This window comes from Ctenocephalides felis, unplaced genomic scaffold, assembly GCF_003426905.1.
Source record: "Ctenocephalides felis isolate EL2017-DRISC unplaced genomic scaffold, ASM342690v1 CF-g0.4_SCAFFOLD_03570, whole genome shotgun sequence".
NCBI lineage: Eukaryota > Metazoa > Arthropoda > Insecta > Siphonaptera > Pulicidae > Ctenocephalides > Ctenocephalides felis.
In genome coordinates, this window is record NW_020539724.1 from 12,840,810 (window position 1) to 12,863,234 (window position 22,425).

Here is a 22,425-nt window from a genome sequence, read left to right on the forward strand (position 1 = left end):
TTCTCGAAGAGACTCGCACTAAATCATGGATAAAAGATAAAATCAAACGAACGGCCTGGACAATTTAAGACATTATTTATTATATTCGTGTACCTATTTGTTTCTTACAAATATGTGTAATAATGTTAGTAAAGTCTAAGAGACCTCACAGGGCCAAAAAAAATGAATTATATCTGCCCCATGAGGAAATAAATTAACTCTTTCAATGACAAAGAGGATGATAGATTTCGCAGCTTATAATTTATTGTAACCGATGAACTTGGACATAGATTTTTGCTCTTGCTCTTGCTTAATATGCAAGCAAAATGATCTCTCGTTCCAATTATTGATTTATTATTCCCATTAAAACATAATTAATTCCGACTAATCATTAAATTTTATATTACAAATTAATTATATCGTTTCCCATCAATATGTTGAACAAATAAAGATCACATAAGTGCTTTTATACACGTGTTTTTTTACGATGGCTTTTGTTCGAAGCCAATGAGATCAGGCTGATGACTTTTAAATGGATCCCAGTTTCCTAAACAAATATTTTTTATAGCATCAATCGTAAAGGCGATGATTGATATCAGTACTACGATAATAGATATATGGACTTGTAATGGTTTAAATTGGATTAAGGACTAAAATATTATTGCTCCTAATAATAAATACAAGATCATATAATACTGCAGCAATGATAGAATATTTTATGATTATAATTTGGGAAATTTTACTTCAATCTGGTGTTGTCAAAATCATTTTATGTTAAAACTAGATGACCCGACAGACGTTGTTCTGTCCCATGTCTACAATTTTAACAATATAATATATTAATATTTACCGTTTACTAAAAACAATATATTATTTTTTTTTTAAATTACTCTTCACGCCAAAATGCATATACATTATAACATGAGCGATGTTAAATGGAGAACTGCCTTTAAATAAAAGAGGAGTCTCAATTCTCACACTATATTGGAAATTGAACTTTTTTAAACGGGTATAACATAACCACAATCATAACATAACACTGGTACTTCATGTTGGATTAAATTAATTTAATTTTTTATTATTCAAGATATACAAAATTGCATCTTAAACTTCTCCTAATCGATATCGTGAGGGCCGAATTGTATGTATTCATCTTTACTTTCCATGTGTTTTTATAAAGTTGAAATTTTTTACGAATTTTAAAAATATTGTGGAAACATTAGCAAAAGATGCAAAGAAATTTTATATGAAAAAAAAACTATATTGAAAATTTAATATCCGAATCTTGTGTTGGCGCCCCCTAAGGCGTGCACTCGTATTTTTCGCATGTATCGCATTAAAGGTAGAACCGCGCCTGATTAATACTTAATTTCATATTTTAAGTGAATTAATTTGTCATATTGGTTCATATGTGCATCATTAAATCTGCCCTACATATACTGTATCTCTATATTATATTTAATTTCTGGCACATCTCAGCTGCCTTTCGGCATTAATATGCAGACATTTATTTTTCTTATTCATAATCATAAATTTATTATGCATATTCTAATATTGTCTAGATTCATAAGTAAATTGAAATTTTTGGCAGATGATAGTTTTCATTTATTTTCAATGAAAACAATGATATGTCGATTTTTGTAATTTTTTGCATTTATTTCTATAATATTGCACATACATCCCAGTTTATAATCACATATATCCTAGAAATTTTCTTAACAAACTTCAGAAAGATTTATCAAAATCCGAATAATGGTTATGGAGGAGTATACAGTGAGTGCACGTAATTTAATATGAAACTTTATATAATAGCAATAATGCTCAAATTGAATTCTACGTTTTAGTTAGAAAACGTTTGTATAAGATAAAGAATAGGGCTGTTTTAGGTTTTTTCCGGCAATTATTCGATTTTTTCTCGCCGTAAGAACCATCCTTGGCCTTAACGAATATTTAAAAAAAGAATTGGCCAAATTGGTCCAGGCGTTGTTGAGTTATGCGCTTACCAACACATTTTGCGATTCATTTTTATATAAGATAAATACTACTAAATGTTGCTGAATATCTTATTATATATAATTATATTTTATAATATAACTTCCTATATTTTATAATAATGTAACATTGTACATTTGCCAGAGAGCATTAATACATGTGTAACAAAATTTATGTTATAAGTTTATTAAACATAATTTTTTTACATCAATAACCTAAAGCACGCTTCCACAAATGGTTTAAAAATTGTTTGCTCTAGGTTTTACTAAATTATTTAAATATTTTATCATTTACCATGTGACCTTAATCCGAAGGAACAGGAAGGCCCAAAATCCCTCGTACGGTGTTTATTCGGTCGAGACTCCTCCGAGCGAAACAAGTGGTCGGCACATGTGTGAGATGTCTCAAAGGAAACATTGTGTGCCTTTAACATATATTGTCCTTGAAAGGAGCATCTTTTTCCTTTTACATCGATGGAATGGGTTCAGTAAAGTTAATGGAAAACGGTTTAGAAATCGACAAATAATAATTAATATTAATTATTAAATAACACATGACCGACACAAACTACTATGTAACTACACAAACTTTTAGGTAATGAATCTAGGGCTATTACCAGGCCAATATTCGATGGTATTGTGCATTTACTGAAAGTAATAAATATAAATAATATAATTAATATTTTCTATAATAATGAATATATTTCAAATAACATAGAGCTCTTTGTTTCTATTTCTTTACCAGGGACCTTCAAAGCCCGACCTTCTTGTCGTGATGTCACTGTCAGTATTTTTTTTCTTTTGCTCCGACATATTTCGGAAAGGCGTCATATGCATTATTGTTTTTTTTTCTTCAAACTAACCATAGTAATAATTTTTTGCTCCAGAATTTTTTTTGCACCAATTCTCAGCTGTGGGAATAACTGTGTTATTTATTCCAGCACAAGGTTCATAAAGAAGTAATTTGGACTTGTAGTAATAATGATACATAAGCTGTTCACTATAATAGAATATGTTCGTTAATTTATTAAGTGTTTTCAGGCGAAACATAGTAATAAGTCTTAAAAATCTTTATTTGTAAAGATGAATTAAATTTCTAATCTATTCTGTAAGTTATTTAATCAAATAGATTCATTTAAAAGTAGTATTTAATATTTATTTTGCCAAATAATTTGCGTTGAAAAAATAGATCATCCTTAGATTTTTAGTTTTCTACAATTTCGAGTTTTATATTATTCTACTATTCAAATTAAAAAAATCATTGTATAAATTTAGAAATATTTAACTTGAGCCGACATTTTCCAATCTTCTTTTTGTATTTTAACTAATTTCAACTTATATTAACTTAATAGCTAATATTTTAAAAATGATGAATTGTCGCCAGGTATAAAAGGACCCAGGAAGGACACGCGCTAAATTGACCCTTATGGGACACTTGAAAAGGACCATATTTGTCCTCTCTTGATTTTTGGTAGAAAGGATCCTTTGCTTAACTTTAAGCTAGGGATGGTAAATGTCTCCAAATTTCGTTATTGATAAAATTCGACATATCGATCAATAATAAGAAGTATTTATCGAATATTATGCGACTCTCTAGGGTATTTAATATTAAATAGAAGTAATATATTAAAATACATATTTTTTATAAAAACTGTACGATGCAGATTTAAAATTCATTTGCTTATTCAATACATAGAAACAATACCATCAGTTTTGCTATATTAATATTAAAAAAAATTTAACATTTCTTGAGTTTATTCAACTTATCTATTAATTCAATATAAAGAAACACATGAGCATCAGTTTTACAATTATAAAAAAAAATATAGTTAAATTTATTCATTTGTTTGTTCGATATACAGAAACACATGAGCATCGGTTTTACAAGGTTGAGTTTATAAAAAATATAATAAAAATTACAACACAAAATTCTAAAGCTTTTGATTAAAAATTTTAAAATTTAACTTGAAGTTACTTTTAATTATTTAAAGTCACATGATAGCTTTGGTACGATTTTTGGGATACTCATATAAGATAAGTTAAAGTTGGGTTAATTGAACAAATATAAATTTGCGTCCAAGTGGTTGAAGCTGTTAAAAATTTTATATCGACATTTTCCTGGTATGTTTTCAGCCTGATTTTGGTTATTTAACATATGTCTTTCATCTATATGCGGATGGGCTGTGAACACAAAGGTCCAAAAGTGGCACTCATTATCGATTCGGCCTGCAAACACTCATCTAAAGTACCTTCTAGTGGAAACAGTTGCTGCATCAGTGTTGGATTGACAAACAACACGAAAATTTGCACCGAAACGCTCTTGTCATAGATTAAATACCTACTCCATGTGTGTGGTCACAAATCAAAAATATCGAGGTTGTAGAATTTCTTAATATAAATCCTTTTTACTTTGTTACCACTTTTTTCTCGGTGTTGTTTTAACTGGTGTTAACAGCTTCTACCACCCATCAAGAATTTAAAAAAAAGTTAATCAGTTTTTCCGCATCAAGGGACACATCAATTAAATAATTGCTACTTGTGTTGTGAAGACATCTCAAAACATATACTACCTGGCCAAAACTGAAATTCTTGCGGCATGAAATATATTTAATGTTGGTTATAGAGTCGAATGGAAGGAATGAATTATTATTTCCCAATATTTATCACCTATGGTTCAGATGAAAATGTTCCCATAAAAAATGGGAATGGTAATTGCCTTTTTACCTTAAGGTAAGTTGCATAATAATTGATTTAGTTTTCACAAAAATCTAATGAGCACGATGTCTAATTGGGGGGCGTCTATTAATCAGGTGCGTTTTTAGAGGGAAGGGGGAGGGTTTTGACAAATATCACAAAATATCACGTGGGGGGGTATAGTAAGATATCACGTGTATTTATGTAATTTTTTTAAAAATTCAAACTTTTCCAAAAAAAATTCAAATATTGTACACTTTTTTCACGTAACTAAAAATACACGTGATGTTTGGTGGTGGGGGGGTAATTTTGAATATCACCATGGATCACCAAGAGGGGGAGTCCAAAATCCTTAAAAATTCGCTCACGTGATTAATGGACGCCCCCTTGATAGCATCGGGTTCAAAGTTTCTGATTAAAACGTGGTAAAATGGCTTTTAAATAGTTAAACTCGGTACAGCCATTTTAAGAAAACGTCGATGAAATTTTGGCTGACATTGGTACAAAACGATTCAGAATGACTTGAAACGTCGAGGAAACATAAAACGAGTTAATAGGCTTTTTTCGAGAACTTTTTAGGAAAATTAATTATGAAGTTTTATATAAAACTATTTTTGCTATAATTGTTGTTATCATTTTTGTCGATCTGATCGTTAAACAAATGCCACATTTTTAGTTCGGGAAAATATAAAATGATTATTATGGTTAAATGGTAATTATATTATACATAAAATCCAAAAATTCAAAAAATGTTATCCTAAAATTTAAGGGGTGTATTTAACATGGCTGCGGTGTCCGAGTGGTTAAGGAGATGGACTGAATCCATTGGGCCCTGCCCGCGAGGTTCGAATCCTGTCCGCAGCGATTGATTTGTTTTGATAATGGAAGTACCAATAATAATTTATTATCTTAATTTGATACTGTAACATAACATTAATTTCAATAGCTATTGCCTAATTCCTTATTAATAATCGTGGATCCACTAATACTAATTTATCAATTTTAACATTTTCACCTCACAATGTTATTTTGCGAGTAATCTTTACACGAGATAAAATACATATGTTTATCACATTTCAAACACAATTTCTTCATCACATGTCGTCCCATTCTTTCTCTACTTTTCTTTTAAAATCGAATCCTGATTTTACCTGTCAACAAGAGTAATCTTCTTATTATACTCGAAAGAGCTTCCATTTTTAGTATCTGGACCGTTTTCAGACCATATATTTTTTTGCCCGCTTTCATATGATTTAATCCTCTAAATCCGGTGTTGCACGGACAATTGAATTTGAGATGAAACTCGCATGTTTGTAGCCAACAATTGTTGAGTAAATGTAACACCCGCTATTGTTAAAAACTATTAGAGTATCAAATGCTTTGTACTTGAAACGTTGAAGTGCAAAAATGACACAGAGGATAGAAATTAAATGATAAAATCCTCATGTTTGTACATTATAACAATACCTTAAGCATATCTTAAGCAATATGTGAATCATCCTTGTCTATGATGTGAATTCCTTCACATTCATTTCCTTATATATGATGTGAATTCTGGTATTTTCAGAATATCAATAGATTTAATATTAAAATAATAATTATTATTAATAATTGTTTTTTCCTTTTAGGATAGGAATAGATCCTTACATTAGTTCAGGCAGTGCCCAATCAGATTCATCATGTTCCACGCCGCCTTCTTCATTAGCTTCACATTTATCACACCTTTCCTTACCAACTTCGACTGGTCCTTCAATAAGCACACCTTCATCAGGAGGAATCGCAATGCATCATGGGGAATTACCTTCGGCGGCGACTGTTCTTGGGTCTTGGGCATCCGAGGCACAAGACTCTCCGACCTGGTTTCGAAGGACATCACCTAAAGCTGACACCGGTAGGAACAAGATAACATAAGATTTTTATTTTATAACCAGATGACCTGACAGAGGTTGTTCTGTATTCATGTCTACAATTTTTTAATAAAATATACTAATATTTACCGTTTACCTAAACATAATAATTATTGTTTTTTAAATTACTCTTCACGCCAAAATGAATATACATTTATAACATGAGCGATGTTAAATGTAGAACTGCTTTAAATAAAATGATGAGTCTCAATTCTCACACTATATTGAAAATTGAAGTCATGAACTGGTACTTCATGTTGGATTAAATTAATTTAATTTTTTTATTATTTAAGATATCCATAATTGCAACTTAAACTTCTCCAATTAAGAGATTAAATCGATATCGTGAGGGCCGAATTGTATGTATTCATCTTTACTTCCCATTTGTTTTTATAAAGTGAAATTTTTACGAATTTTAAAAATATTGTGGAAAGATAAGTAAAAGATACAAAAAAATTATATAAAAAACTATATTGAAAATTTTGTATTGGCGCCCCCTAAAGCGTGCACTCGTATTTTTCGCATGCATTGCATTAAAGGTAGGACCGGCCCTGATTAATACTTAATTTCATATTTGTAATCTGCCATACATATACTGTATTTCATATTATTTTAATTTCTGGCACATCTTAGTTGCCTTTTGGCAATAATAATATAGACATTTCATTTTTCTTATTCATAATCATAAATATATTATACATATTCTAATATTGTCTAGGTTCATAAGTAAATTGAATTTTTTGGCAGATAATAGTTTGTATTGTTTTCAATGCAAACAATGACATGTCGTTGTTTACAATTTTTTTCATTTATTTCCACTTTATTGGACATACATCCCAGTACTTTATAATCACATACATGCTAGAAAATTTTCTTAACAAACTTCAGAAAGATTTATCAAAATCCGCATAATCGTTTAGGAGGAGTGCTTGTAATTTAATATGAATTTTAAATAATAGCAATAAAGATCTACGTTTTAGTTAGAAAACGTTTGTATGAGAAAAGGAAAAGGACTATTTTTAGGGTTTTCAAGGCAATTATTCGATTTTTTCTCGCCGTAAGAACCATCCTTGGACATCAACGAACATTTTAAAAAAAGAATTGGCCAAATTGGTTCAAGCGTTGTTTAGTTATGCACTTACCAACACATTTTGCGATTCATTTTTATATATAAGATTATTTTTATCGTGTTTATTTTATTATAGCTACTGCTGCAAGTATTAAATCGGAAGTTCGAAGTCCTGGTTTGGTGGATTCTTTAGAAGCCCCAGTAGCTGGTTCTTCACTCGGAGTCTTAAGTACGTCGGCTCTTGGGGTTTCGGGGATGGAAGCGACGGGGCTGTATTGCGCAGGTCCTTCGGAAAGCATGGCCTACGATCCTACTAAAGATTATTCACACCAGGCCTATCAGTATTACAATAGGTAAATAAAATAGTTGTAATCAATTTTACATACCACATATCATTTTTTTTTATTTTGTGTTATGTATTTTTGTTATAAATTATATTATATTATATTATATTGTTATATCACATATTAGTATATTTGTATTAATAAAATATCTATCATTAAAATTGTAGTTTTAAGTCCTCCTGGAGTTACTCTGTGGGCTATTTGATAAATAAATAAATAAATAAATAAATATCATTTATTATAATACCTGTCTGTTTACTATTTTCAGTATGCAGTCGTATGCCAGTAGTTCCTATATGTCCTCGGCGAGTAGTGCAGGCGCCAGTTTTTACGGGCAGACCAGCGCCTACGCGAGTTACGCGACACCAGCCCGGCCTGGCGCCTCGAGCACGGCAACGAGTAAAACGGCGATGCCGCCCAGCGCTACGCCGTCCTCATACCTCACGGCCTATCACGCGCACCACGCTACAGGTAAAAATAATAATAAACTAGTGGTGCATGGCATCGTGCCTTAAGGCAAATTGCTGAACCGTAATGAAGTATTCGAGAAATTTTAAACGTTTTCAAATATATTATTACCCATACTGTAACTTTCATTATTTTTGCTATCTTGTTATATCTGAGCAAATCAAATGCAAATAATAAATCAATTTATCTCCAGAACATTAACAATCGTCATTTCATTTCGAAATCAATTTCAAAAAAATAGTTGCTTATATATTTACACGAAATTGAAAAAGTGCTCCCGTACAGTCACAATCTAAACGTATTTGCAAATAATTCTGTGCCACATTTTCACTTATACTGTGCTTAGCTTGGCGGCATTTTCACATTTTTTAGTTTTCACAAAATTGGAAAAGTGCTCCAGAACATAGTCTAAACGCACTTGGGTAAACATTTGTTCCAGAATTTTTAATCCAAAATTACAAAAATATTTTATGAAAAATAAAAAAAAGATGTAATAATTTTTATCCTCAAAAGCAATTGTTTTGTCAATACAAGCAGAAAGTTTTTTAGATCATTCAAATCGGACGCTTAGTTCTCTCAAAAACTGCCTCAAAAAATTTTTGCACATTTAGCTCTGTATCTTCAAAATGGCGGGACCTGTCTTTACCAAAAACTAATCACCTCTTCTCCCAATCATTACAAATTGAATGTTTTTTAGATCATTCAAATCCGATACTCCGTTCTCTCAAAAACTCGATTTGTATTTTCTGCACTCTTTGCTCCGTATCTCCGTAACGGCTGGACCTGTCTTTGCGAAAAACTAAGCAGCACATCTCCCTATCAATAGGAATCGAATGTTTTTTGAATCATTCAATTCGGTTGATCCGTGCGCCCGAAAACGTGGACGAATGTTTTTTAAACCATTCTAATCGGTTGATCCGTGCGCCCGTAACATGGACGAAAAAATGCGGACATACATAAACACACACACACTATCCATTTTTTTTGAGGTATGCCAAAATGTTCAGAAACCTTCAAAACGTCGAGAAATGTAAAAATTTCCAATTTCGATTTTTGGACGATTACAATAACTTACCCTACGGGAAGTTAATATTAATTAAATAGTAATAATACAAATTGTTATGTGGATTTACTTTAACATTTGAGCTGAGTGATGGTTAACTTTTCTTTTGAAGTTCTCTAAGACTTTTTGAATTTATTCACTATCTATCCTGATGTTGCAATCCTGATGGATTGATCAGTTTGGAACGTATCTCCGACATACTAGACAAAAATTCTAATATTTATCTAATTATATCATAATTATATATTATATTTTACAATTTGCAGGAGGTAATCCTTTCGCAGTCGGTGCAGCATCAGGCCAAGCGACAAGTACACATTATCCTTCCTATGAAACTGGATACAATGGCGCGAGTTTTGTTGGAGCATCACAAACCTTTAGCAGTTCTCAGCAGGTACATTATTCATCTACTTAAATAATTTATTTAAAATACACGTAGTAATATTTAATTATTAATTAATTACAGCCTACTGTAGATTATGGATATTCTAGTTATGCGGATACGCAATATGGTTATTACGCTCAAAGTTATAGTCCTTACGTGAGCTCTCCTGGCTCAAGTGGGAGTGTGGGGGCCCCATCCTATCATTTGACTACTGGATTACCAGGTAAATTTAAAACTAATTCATTATTTTAATGAATCAACAAGTGTTTAATTAGTTTGCCATCAATTCGTTGTTAGTTGGAATATCTCGAGGTAGGTGACGCACGTTTTTAAAATTATCAGAACAGCGTCCTGTCAACCTTAAAGTTTGTAAGTTGTGACAGGACATTCTTTATAAATCAGGATATTTCATTAAATAGATATATACATTGGTGCGTCCCTAATGAATGACATTGTGCCAGCAGAAAAGACATTAGTTTTAAATATTAGTATAGTAAAATATAGAATGTCTGATGGCAGTGGTTAGTATTTTTGTTAAAAATATTAAGAAAAAAATATTTTTAATGTATTTAATATATTTATTAGATATATATTGGTATACCTAAAACATATTGTATCTATTATCCTTTTAGAATCTCCTACATCATCTCTAGCAATGCCAGATTCAAAGCCTCTATATCCTCTGAAAAATGAGACCCGTATTTCAAAGGCTAGAAGTGAACCTTATTCAACACAACCCGAATCTAGTAAATCAACATCTAGTTCTAGAGGTCGAGGGAGAAAACAAACGAGCACATCACCGACTACAGGGACTATTTCTGCATCTTCAACAAGTAGTGAAAGTGGTGTTGAACGGGTGTTCATTTGGGATTTAGATGAGACTATTATTATATTTCATAGTTTACTAACAGGATCTTTTGCATCTAGACATAATAAGGTAGTAATTAAAATAGATGAATGGATTATATATGTTTATAGATTTGAATACTGATTGTTATATGTTTTTCAGGATGCTCAACATCTTGTACAGTTAGGATATAGGATGGAAGAGATGGTGTTTAATATGGCAGATAATCATTTCTTTTTTAACGATGTTGAGGTTTGTTGAAATTTACTTATATTTAACTCCACTACACCATTTTGATTATATCTATATAGAGTTTTAATAAAATTAATATATTTTTAGGACTGTGATCAAGTGCATATAGATGATGTATCATCAGATGATAATGGACAAGATCTTACATCATACAATTTTACTACTGACGGTTTTCACATGGCAGGTAAGATAAATGAAATAAAGTGTTGGAGACATAATTTTCCTATGCATATTATTAAATTACATTATGTAGTTTACTAATTATGAATAAGCTTGACAAGATAATTCATAAATCAAATTATATGTGATATAATTTCTTTACAATAACACTTCTTTATTAAACTAGGTACTGTTGGGGCGAGCACAACCACTCTGACTGGTGCCACTCCTGCAGCCAGTGGAATCAGTTTAGCATCAGGAGTTCGTGGAGGTGTTGACTGGATGAGAAAATTAGCATTTAGATATAGAAAAATTAAGGATACTTACACAAATTATAGAAACAGGTAATATTATTATTTACAATATTTCTATCTGGTCTTTTATAAATATTTCTTGAAACTAAGAATTAAATTAAAATAATACTCTTATTTTAGTGTTGGTGGTTTACTGGGTGCAGCAAAACGTGATCAATGGCTGCAATTAAGATCTGAAATTGAAGCACAAACAGATAATTGGTTAACCTTGACCTGCAAATGTTTAAACACAATAGCTGCTCGCACAAGTCACGTTAATGTTTTAGTAACTACGACTCAATTAGTGCCAGCACTTGCCAAAGTTCTACTTTTTGGTCTAGGCGGAGTGTTTCCTGTAGAAAATATTTATTCTGCTACAAAAATAGGTAGGATAAATGATAATTTGAATGGATATAAGTTGATTGATGGATAAATACATATTTTGCAGAGTCAGTAAACAAATTGTTTATTTTTTTAGGTAAAGAAACATGTTTTGAGCGAATAGTTACTAGATTTGGCAGAAAATGTTCTTATGTAGCTGTAGGCGATGGCCAGGATGAAGAAACAGCTGCAAAAGCTTTAAATATTCCATTTTGGAGGATATCTGGTCACAATGATGCTATTAAAATGTATGAGGCATTAAGCATGGATTTCTTATGATGTGCTTTTGTGATGGTCTGTTTTACGTACTATATTATGATAGCATGAATGGGACAAGAATTAAAAAAGACTTCTTTAAGTAATTCCTAATTTTTGAAATAGTTTTTATTTTTGGCAGTTGTTATAGCAAGGCTACATGCTTTGTTAATTCATGAGTTACCTTTGCAAGCATATAAAGTTTAAATTTTATGTCAATCCTGACATTACCTAGATAATAGTGTGAGGCGCTGCCAATAAAATTTTAGCCTTTGTGTATCTAATACAATTTTAATCGATTTGTTCTCCACTTAGTTGATGAATGGACCCAAAATATTTTTACGGAGCTATATAAACATATTATTTTATCGGTTAGTATTTTATTTTTTGTCTGATAACTGCCTATTTAGGTTAGTGAATATTTGTTAAGAAATGTGAATAACGAACTATTCCAATTGTATAAAAGTAGCGACAGTCGCGTAATCGCGCCTTGTGATATAAACTATAATTTTAATAATATATTACATAAACAATTGCATATTTTATGCAATTTAATAACCAAATAATAAATGTTAGATAGAAAGATTTCATCTATCTCAATGTTGCTGTTGAATATTGAATTGAGATTACATCAGCTTTGAGTACAAGTCGGATATGTATAAAACTAAAGTACTTTGAATGTTATTAGCCAATACAATAAATCAAGTGTACATATAGATATATTATTAAGCCAACAATTTTACAACATATCTATCTATCGCGCACTTATGTATAAAGTATTCATTAAAATGAGAGTTATTGCAAATTTTTACTCATTTTTAAAAAGGCCTGAAAAGTACTTATTTATAAAAACGTTCATGGTGTTTATGAACTTCAATGTTTGAAAATAATTAATTTATAAATAAGTTCGCACAAGTTCAAGGCTCAATAAAAAGAAACCAATTAATCTTAAGATGTTTTGAAAAACTCTTTTGTAAAAATATTGGCTTCATCATGTCTTTATTTCCAAAATCACAAATTTTATTAACGCTTAAAAAGAATCACACAACTAAATAGTTTCGACAATTCTGTTTTAAGTTATTTTACAGGCATCTTCCGTACCTAAAATAGATATAATTTAACTTTAAGTAATTAAAACGCTCAATTTCAGAGCTAGTAGAAGTTGTTAATAAGAAATTTTTTATTTGTACACAATTTTCAGTGTATAATTAATGACTAGTCGTTCATTAGATTAAATGTACATTTTATATGAGAGGTAGCATATATAATATTAGTTTACAATTTTGTTACAGATAATTTTGAATTATAAAAAATACTAATTATATATTCCAATTAGATGTTGGAATATTTGTAAATATATACATTCTATGTAATATACAAATATATATATATTAAAGTGTATAATAAATTCTCTATATGATTATAAAAAATACTTTACATTTTAGTACTTTATTAGTTTAGCTACAGGGTATTTTTAATTACAAATAATATTTACTATTTTTAGTTAGGGTTAAATCTATTAATTATAATCAATCATTTCTTGTATCGAAGTCTTCAGAATCTCTCAGTTCTACTAGTCGACGATGGTCCAGCAGCAACTGCTTGTTTTTCTCTGGACTAACAATATATATATACATACATATATATATATATATATATATATATATATACATTACATATATAATTTATATATAAACTTACGTTTGTATGTATACAAGGCTTTTATAAGCACCATATATCCAGCACATTGCTACGGCTCCATAGCATACAAAATAATAAACTGGTTGCTGTGTGCTAAGTTTTGGATATAATTGTTTTATATGTTTGGAGCCAATTCTTAATTTAACCTAAATGGTAAAATAATAAATTTAAATATATGATCTTCAGCTAGCTAGCTAGATATAGTTATTAAAAATGATTAGTAGATGATTAACAAAATTGTAGATTGTTAATGATTTGCTAATTTTATTATATAATGTTTACAAGGTCTTTCTTGAACCATCTTGACCAATTTGGCATCATTTTTTTCGTAACCCTTTTTTTAAAATTGTTTTCTTAAACTTCTTTGTTCGAACCTAAATAAGGTTGTATTGATATTTTATTAAATTAATAGTGATTAATTTTTATGAAAAATGCAAATTGGTATTTTAAGTTCGATCTTCACGTTCCAGAAATTAAATCTAATATGCCATACCTCGTTAGGAACTTTAATAGAGATATTTTCGGGCAATTTGAGGACCCTCAAACTTTTCATAAGTTTTAGTGTCGACATTTCTTCGTGAAACATCATTTTTGCATAATCTGAACAAGAAAGTGTGTAGAATGTGGACCCTAAAATAAAATTTATAGTCTAATTTCTGGATCATGAATTCGAATCGATTTTTAAAGAGATTTTCTTGAAGTACCTCGTTTCAGCCGATCTTTCCATTTCTTAAGTTTAGCCAGGTTTTCATTGCGCAATGGCATTGGATAATTGTGTTTGAAATTATACAATTTTTTTAAACGTTTAATTTTTAAATTTTTTTTGACCCTTGAAAGCCAAAAATTTATAAATATGTCAGAAAATAATCATGATGAAGCTTATTACGTAGTGGGCCGGACTACTTGGATAAATGGATAACAAAACTTGGATAAATCATTTAAAATATCTAAATTTGAGAGTAATGGTCCTTTGGATTTTGATTGTGTTTGATATGATTAAGAATAACTTATCATTTATTATGATTATATGCATATAGTTATGGATTCTCGCAAAAAATGGCAATGTGATATATATGAATTATTAAATTTGGCATTATTTTTATACATTTATTAATTACATTGAGTACATGTCAAAATACAATTGAGTCTTAAGATCACATGGTCAATTCCATGATGGCATTAACAATATCTTTATCATTACGAAGAAGTGCTCGAATAGCTCTGGTTCTGCTCACATTGGCCTGGGACATCACCAATTCGACATCCTTTTCCTCTAGGCCAAATGCAGGATTATCATCAGAATCTGAATCATCAGAGTCAGTACAGACAGCCGCCGAGCTGCATATTTCTCGACCATGGGTTATACCCAAACAATTAGCCTGAAAAATAGGTGTATGCTTAGTGTTTTTTCCTAATAAATCTAATAAACAAATTAAATAAATCTACCTTAAATCTCTCTGCAGCGTTCATTTGCGCTTGCTGAGACAAATCTTCTATCTTAGCTTCGCCCAAAACAATATAAGTATCACTGTGGTGGGTTTTAAAAACGGCCGGATTTGTTATAACAAACAATATATTTTTATTTTTCCGTATTGTTACGCGAACGATACCCGGGACGGGTCGAAGACCTAATTTGGAAATCATTTTTCGGGCTTTTTTCTCAGCTCTAGATGTTTTTGCTTTTCCTTCCGAGTGCGTAGCTCCTGATGTCCTGCTGAAGGAAGTGCTGACACTATTTTCCGTAATATCCGGGGCCTGGTCATCGGAATCACTGTCACTTGCAGCCGTTTGAAATGTTCCAAAGTTTGCATCTACGCAATTTAATTCAGTTATATAAGGCATTCTGATAATGTCCAATTACTGTTCGCAATTTATAAACTGATTATCTGCTAATTTGTAAGTGTATCTTAGACCCGATGACGCAGAATATTTTGTTTTGTTTTATGAAGAAAACAAATACTTTCAAAGTGTGCTGGGATACGTAAGTATATTTAAAAACTAAAATTATTTATAAAGAACTTTGAATGTGCTGTAAAAGGACTTTGAAAATGTTTCAAAAGGCGCGCTGGCGCGCTCTTTTCTCGTCAAGTTGCCTTCCCTGACAATATTAATCACCCTACTTCAACTTTGTTCATAGGTTATGTTTCTTTCAATAACAACTGTGAGTAACCGGTTAAATTTCGCTCGAATTTATTGCACAATTTTAATATTAAACATAGTTAAAAGTAATTTTCAATATGGAAATTAATGATGCTAACTTGCAAACGTTATCTGAGTACTTGCGCCAAACATTAAGTCCTGACCCAAACATCAGACGTCCAGGTATTTACAGACCTTTAACGTATTTCTGATAACGATATCATTGAACTAAAAAAATATTCTATCTTTTGCAGCTGAAAGATTTTTAGAAAGTGTCGAAGTAAATCAGAATTACCCAATTTTATTATTAAATCTAATTGATAAGGCTGGAGTTGATGATACTATTCGAGCCTCAGGAGCTATCGCTTTTAAGAATTATGTCAAAAGAAACTGGGAAATTGTAAGAAATATATTTTTTATTTATTGAACTATTAAATTTACACAAAATCTACTTCAGCTTCCAGATTTTCCTGATAGAATCCATGCACAAGATCGAACCGCAATCAAACAACTTATTGTAACCTTGATGTTAAAAGCTCCTCCGGCAATTCAGAAACAATTAAGTGATGCTGTTAGTATAATAGGAAAACATGACTTTCCTAATAAATGGCCGGAGTTGATAACAGAAATGACAGACAAATTTGCCACAGGTACAATGAAATACATATTCTTTTATAACAATACTATATTAATATATATTTGGTTCTTCAGGTGATTTTCATATAATAAATGGAGTGCTACATACAGCACATTCATTATTTAAGAGATACAGATTTGAATTCAAATCTCAAGAACTGTGGGTTGAAATTAAATATGTGCTGGATCGCATTGCAAAACCCTTAACAGATTTGCTTGAGGTAGGAAATTATTCACCATACTATCAGTAATATAAAAAGCAATATATTAACTTAACTCTTTATTGCAGGCTACTATGAATTTAACAACTGTTCATGCTGGCAATCAAGCAGCTCTTAAAGTTATTTATGGATCATTGGTTCTTGTTTGTAAAGTATTTTTATCATTAAATTCCCAGGATTTACCTGAATTTTTTGAAGATAATATGAAAACTTGGATGACTGCATTCCACACTATGCTCACAACCGACGTACCTTGTTTGCACACTGGGGTTAGAATAATTTTAACATTTATTTTATCTTCTTTTATAATCTATATAAAATGAATGTTTTTATGTAGGATGCTGAGGAAGCTGGCGTTTTGGAGCAATTGCGATCAGAAGTGTGCAATTGTTTAGCAATGTATGCTTTAAAGTATGATGAAGAATTTGGGCCATACATGCCTCAATTTGTCACTGCTGTTTGGGGACTTCTTGTTGGAACGGGTATACAGCCCAAATATGACTCAGTAAGCTCAATATTATATATTGATAGTACTTATTCTAATAGTAAATATTCTAGAGTATATTTAAATATAATGTATACTTTATCTAGTTAGTATCAAATGCCTTACAATTCTTGGCAACAGTGGCTGCAAGAAATCACTATAAACATTTATTTGAAGATCCAAATGTTTTATCTAGTATTTGTGAAAAGGTTATTATACCAAACATGGACTTTAGAGGTTTGTTTAAGTAAATTTATGTTGTATCTACATTCATATAAAATATGAGAAAGTTGCAATACTCATGTTTATATATAATTTTTTTAATAGAATCAGATGAAGAATTGTTTGCTGAAAATGCAGAAGAATATATAAGAAGGGATATTGAGGGATCAGATGTTGACACCAGACGAAGAGCAGCTTGTGATTTAGTTCGTGTTCTATCAGCAAATTTTGAAGCCAAAATCTTTGAAATTTTTGGACAGTATCTTCAGGTAAAACAATGGATATATTCTGTTTCATTATTATTATCATTATTATTATTTTAATTATTTATTTTTAGGTGATGCTTGAAAAATACTCTTCAAATCCACAACAAAATTGGAAAGCTAAGGATGCAGCATTATATTTAGTTACTTCTTTGGCATCTCGAGGTGCCACACAGAAACATGGTGTTACTTCAACATCAGAATTGGTCTCTATTCCACAATTTTACAAGCAACATGTTGCTCCTGAGTTGGAACGACCTGATGGTAAAAATTTATTAAATAAAATTACGCCAAACATACATAAAAGTTACATTTAAATTACAGTGAATGCTTTGCCTGTCTTAAAAGCTGATGCTTTACGTTACTTGATGACATTCAGAGCAGTTTTGGGGGCTGAAGTATACACAACAGCTACAATTAGTCACGTAATTAGGCATTTATCTTCTAATAGTGTTGTTATACACACATATGCAGCTAGCACATTAGAAAAATCTCTAATAATGAGAGATAGTAATGGACAGCCTTTGTAAGATTTTAAATGATAAATAATTAAATAAGGAGAAATAGATTATATTCAATTCAATTGTAGGTTGTCGAAGGCACATCTAGCTCCAGTGGCTGGTGATCTTCTGAGTGGTTTATTTGGAACTCTCTCACATGAGGAATCTCAAGAAAATGATTATGTGATGAAAGCAATAATGCGCAGTTTTTCAACATTACAAGAGGCAGCTTTGCCTTTCATGGGTGCAGCACTGCCAAGGCTTACAAAAGCCTTAGAAACTGTAGCCAGGAATCCATCAAGGCCTCATTTTAATCACTATCTATTCGAGACACTGTGCTTAGCTATCAAGTAATCATACTTTTATTCTATGAGTAAGTAATCTTTTATGAAATATGATTTATCTTTAATTTAATTTTAGGATTGTTTGTAAATCTGATAACAATGCAATTACATCATTTGAAGAAGCCTTGTTTCCATTATTTGAACATATACTTCAGCAAGATGTGCAAGGTTTGTTGAATAATATTATTTTCATAAATTCACATACTCGCACATTATTTAATATACTGTTTCTGTATAGAGTTCATTCCCTACACATTTCAAATGTTGTCTTTACTTTTGGAATTGAGAGCTGCCGGAACAGGAGTGCCTCCTCCATACATGGCATTGTTCCCTTGTTTATTAACACCAGCTTTATGGGATAAACCAGGAAATGTTAAACCATTAATGAGATTGTTATGTGCATTTATTAGTAAAGCAGCAAATGTTTTAGACCAGCAACAAAAATTGGTAAAGTATCAATAATATACATTTATTTCTTATTTTCATTACTAATTATATATCTTTTTAAATGTAGAATGGTTTACTGGGTGTTTTCCAAAAAATGATTGCCTCAAAAGTGAATGATCATGAAGGCTTTTATTTACTACAAAATCTCCTAATATATTATCCAATGTGAGTATGTGAATCAAACCTACTTATCAATTTATAAATTAATCATTTGATTTTGATCATAATAGGGCTTCTCTGGAACCTACATTAAAACAAGTATTCTTATTGCTGTTCCAAAGGCTGTCTTCTACTAAAACAACAAAATTTGTTCGTGGATTAATTGTATGGTTTAGTTTATTCTGTGCTAGGACTTCTCCAGATAAATTGATTAATATTGTAGATTCAATTCAAGCACAGTAAGAAAGCAATTACTTCAATTTAAAGATTGTGTTCATGTAATATTAATTAAATCCATTTTTAGAATGTTTGGAATGGTATTACAAAGAGTATTGATCACAGACTTACAAAGAGTTAGTGGGGCATTGGAAATAAGATTAGTTGCTGTTGGTACAGCACGATTACTCTGTGAAAGCAGTGAAATGATAACTGGCCAATATCGTCAATATTGGAAGCCACTAATGGAGGTATTTAAAGCATAAATATTGTAAAGAAAACTTGACATTAAAATTTAATTTAAATTAGGCTTTAGTCCAGCTCTTTGAGCTACCAGCAGATGAATCTTTATTACCAGATGATCATTATGTTGAAATTGAGGACACACCCGGATATCAAGTGGCTTACAGTCAATTAAATTATGCAGCCGAGGGTCAATTAGATCCTCTGCCAGGTATAAAGTTTAATCAACTGTTTATTATTTTATACATTCATTAGTTACACCCAGAAATTAATTTTTATAGATGTAAAGGATCCAGTAAAGTTTCTGGCAGAAAGTCTGGGTCGTTTATCAGCATCAAATCCAGCAATAGTACGAGAGAATATTATGAGCTTGTCTCCTAATTTTAAACTGGCTATAGAAAAATACTTGTCGCAGAGCGGAGTACAAATAGCATAATTTTAACCTTTTCTTTTTAAGTTTGAACATATTTCTGATAACTATGTTTGTAATATTATTTAAATAAATTGTTAATTTTACTATGTGTTGTTTAATTTATTATTCTTGTTCTGTGCAACGGGTCATATAAAATTCCTGCAACAATGAATGTAAGGTTTATGCATAAGTAATATTTCTGTTCTATTAATAACGCAGTAACGTAATTTGAGATGCATACATTACTCATGCATTAATAATTAACTTAAATAATTGAATGTGTACGGAGAAATTCGACCAAAATATCCTTGAAAGATTTTTAGGCCATTTCATTGAATTAGGTCACATTCATTTAGGTTCAATTGTAAAATACCTTTTCTTATAAAGAAATACCACAAATTAATAACATTTTCTCAAACAACAAAAGTAATTAATAAAAAATTAAACTAGTTTAATTATCATTTTCACTACATGTTAAATTTTTTATAAGATAGATTTGGATAGAATTCCGTTGGATTTTAGTAAGAATGAGTCCTTTTCCCCACATGTGGCAACACCATCGGTTGAAACTTCAGTGTATCATTCTGACAACACTTCGAAAATTTAATATGGCAAATAATTAAACACAAACAAGATCAACATTCCTAAGTATCCGTAGTTAATAAGAGTAACTGGATAATTTGAAATATTCGTAAGTGCCCTTATTGCATGTTATTTTCGTATCGTTTTAAGTGCAAGTGTCAAAGTACCGTTTTTCTATAAAGTTGTTTGGTTTACCTGTATAATTTAGGTTAAGGGGTGAAAGTTTTTTTAAAATGGCGCTGTGATTATTCTAAATTCTGTTTTCGCGAATTAATTTTAACGTAGTGTGCATCCAATTTCGTAAAATAGTTATAGTTTACTTAAAGAATCATCTTTATTTGCAGCTTGTAGTATTTACGAACTGTGGTAAAATGGGTGACCAACAATTTTTCTTAAAATGGAATGATTTCCAAACTAATATGGTGACATCGTTTAGGCATTTACGCGATGAAAAAAGCTTTACTGATGTAAGTACTCACATTATTTTATGATTTGTTACAAAAATATTGAATAGTGTCTTAATATATTCTCTTTTTCATAGGTTACTCTTGCTTGTGAAGGACAAACCTGCAAGGCTCACAAAATGGTACTTTCTGCATGTAGCCCTTATTTCAAAAGTTTATTGGAGGTATGTAGTTTAATTTTCATTATTAATGACTATTATATGCAAATAATATATTTGCATATATTACCTTTAATTTGCCATTCTGATGTTGAACTATCTAATTGTTGTGATCAATTCGGTTTACACGTGTGGTACAAATGTATTTCACGTTTTTTCTAATAATTATTAGAAAATAGGGTTTTTGCCATATTTTTAATATTTGCCACACATTTTTTCAAGGATATCTTTTCCTGTGTGGAAAAATCTAGTATTATTATTTTTGTGGTTGTTGATTGTTTATTTTTTTCCCTCTTGTGACTTAGTGGTTTTATTCTGTGATCAAAAATGAATATAATGAAAGCAACACATTCTATTTGAAATATCAGTGAACATTTTTTGGTGCCAAGTTATTGCATGTCAGAATAATAAGCAAGAAAGAATATTTAATTTCTTTTTTGGATCATGAAATATCGGTGTAAATTGGCATTATGTAACAATGGTCTCAATTCCAGGAAAACCCTAGCAAACATCCAATAATAATATTAAAAGATGTATCATATTCTCATCTGCAAGCGATCCTTGAATTCATGTATGCAGGTGAAGTGAATGTATCTCAAGAACAATTGCCTGCATTTCTGAAAACAGCTGATCGCTTAAAAGTAAAAGGCCTGGCTGAGGCCCCACCATCAATCAAGAGGGAGTAACAAAAATACTCATTATGGAATGTATTTAAGATCAAACACATTCCAATTGGAAAAGTGTGTGTGTCGCATATTATTTACTGTTAAACATAAGCCAGCCCCCTTGACAGTATAGGTCCTGATACTTTTGTATGAGAACTTAGTTACTCAACATTCTTTATAGGTCCCTAAAATTATCTAAGTTGTTAGCGGTTTGCATGAGCCAACAAATAACATTTTCAATATGATAGTGCTACATATATTTTTAAACCCATGCCATTTTTAGACAATTAAGTATATCTATCATATCATATTGAAAATGCTTTGTGATAGTTTTTCCTTGAGTGCTACTAGCATCACATTTTTTGACAATGATTTATGACATAATTTTGAATAGAGTGTCCTTTCTTTTGATGACATATATGTTAAGTTTTCTTTTGTAATTATATTCGGTTTAATATGAAATAGTTTAATTCTAATTCTAG

General features: G+C 30.7%; 4 protein-coding genes and 1 non-coding gene across 5 annotated transcripts in view; 4 read left to right on the forward strand and 1 right to left on the reverse strand.

Moving 5' to 3' along the window:
* The window catches only part of LOC113383407 (eyes absent homolog 2), a 23,932-nt gene extending 11,030 nt beyond the window's left edge, over positions 1 to 12,902 (forward strand). Inside the window, exons 4-14 of the mRNA XM_026621674.1 lie at positions 6,293 to 6,555; positions 7,777 to 7,993; positions 8,253 to 8,455; positions 9,782 to 9,909; positions 9,982 to 10,123; positions 10,533 to 10,837; positions 10,910 to 10,999; positions 11,087 to 11,183; positions 11,346 to 11,502; positions 11,593 to 11,837; positions 11,930 to 12,902. Coding sequence (XP_026477459.1) covers positions 6,293 to 6,555; positions 7,777 to 7,993; positions 8,253 to 8,455; positions 9,782 to 9,909; positions 9,982 to 10,123; positions 10,533 to 10,837; positions 10,910 to 10,999; positions 11,087 to 11,183; positions 11,346 to 11,502; positions 11,593 to 11,837; positions 11,930 to 12,111 — 2,029 coding nt within the window. The 3' untranslated portion in view covers positions 12,112 to 12,902. The remainder of the gene's footprint in view (positions 1 to 6,292; positions 6,556 to 7,776; positions 7,994 to 8,252; positions 8,456 to 9,781; positions 9,910 to 9,981; positions 10,124 to 10,532; positions 10,838 to 10,909; positions 11,000 to 11,086; positions 11,184 to 11,345; positions 11,503 to 11,592; positions 11,838 to 11,929) is intronic.
* Trnas-uga lies at positions 5,450 to 5,528 on the forward strand. The gene has a single exon. It is a non-coding gene; the product is annotated as a tRNA-Ser (tRNA).
* A 2,040-nt stretch (positions 12,903 to 14,942) lies between the features above and the next one.
* Positions 14,943 to 15,630, reverse strand: LOC113383408 (nascent polypeptide-associated complex subunit alpha-like). Its single transcript, XM_026621676.1, has 2 exons — positions 15,235 to 15,630; positions 14,943 to 15,167 (listed from the first exon to the last, which is right to left on the reverse strand). The coding sequence occupies exons 1-2, from the start codon at positions 15,628 to 15,630 to the stop codon at positions 14,943 to 14,945; spliced, it is 621 nt and encodes a 206-aa protein (XP_026477461.1).
* A 325-nt stretch (positions 15,631 to 15,955) lies between these two features.
* Positions 15,956 to 20,098, forward strand: LOC113382815 (exportin-2). Its single transcript, XM_026621056.1, has 18 exons — positions 15,956 to 16,110; positions 16,182 to 16,327; positions 16,385 to 16,577; positions 16,639 to 16,784; positions 16,853 to 17,053; positions 17,122 to 17,289; positions 17,376 to 17,505; positions 17,596 to 17,759; positions 17,828 to 18,017; positions 18,078 to 18,279; positions 18,343 to 18,603; positions 18,674 to 18,765; positions 18,836 to 19,044; positions 19,112 to 19,209; positions 19,275 to 19,442; positions 19,508 to 19,670; positions 19,729 to 19,873; positions 19,944 to 20,098. The coding sequence occupies exons 1-18, from the start codon at positions 16,026 to 16,028 to the stop codon at positions 20,096 to 20,098; spliced, it is 2,916 nt and encodes a 971-aa protein (XP_026476841.1). The 5' UTR covers positions 15,956 to 16,025.
* Positions 20,099 to 20,660: 562 nt separating this feature from the next.
* Positions 20,661 to 22,336, forward strand: LOC113382873 (longitudinals lacking protein-like). The gene is made up of 4 exons (XM_026621119.1): positions 20,661 to 20,765; positions 21,001 to 21,123; positions 21,198 to 21,284; positions 21,773 to 22,336. Exons 2-4 carry the CDS (start codon positions 21,028 to 21,030, stop codon positions 21,962 to 21,964), a joined length of 375 nt encoding a protein of 124 aa, XP_026476904.1. The 5' UTR covers positions 20,661 to 20,765; positions 21,001 to 21,027; the 3' UTR covers positions 21,965 to 22,336.
* The last annotated feature ends 89 nt before the right edge of the window (positions 22,337 to 22,425 follow it).

Bases quoted from the DNA above. Each gene is read 5' to 3' on its own strand.
- LOC113383408 (XM_026621676.1), bottom strand. From the start codon at position 15,630: ATGCCTTATATAACTGAATTAAATTGCGTAGATGCAAACTTTGGAACA. The intron at 15,168-15,234 runs GTAGATTTATTT...CCTATTTTTCAG, and splicing joins ACGCTGCAGAGAGATTTAAG to GCTAATTGTTTGGGTATAAC.
- LOC113382815 (XM_026621056.1), top strand. From the start codon at position 16,026: ATGGAAATTAATGATGCTAACTTGCAAACGTTATCTGAGTACTTGCGC. The intron at 17,290-17,375 runs GTAAGCTCAATA...TACTTTATCTAG, and splicing joins TACAGCCCAAATATGACTCA to TTAGTATCAAATGCCTTACA. The intron at 18,766-18,835 runs GTTTGTTGAATA...GTTTCTGTATAG, and splicing joins ACTTCAGCAAGATGTGCAAG to AGTTCATTCCCTACACATTT.
- LOC113382873 (XM_026621119.1), top strand. From the start codon at position 21,028: ATGGGTGACCAACAATTTTTCTTAAAATGGAATGATTTCCAAACTAAT. The intron at 21,124-21,197 runs GTAAGTACTCAC...TCTTTTTCATAG, and splicing joins ATGAAAAAAGCTTTACTGAT to GTTACTCTTGCTTGTGAAGG. The intron at 21,285-21,772 runs GTATGTAGTTTA...TCTCAATTCCAG, and splicing joins ATTTCAAAAGTTTATTGGAG to GAAAACCCTAGCAAACATCC.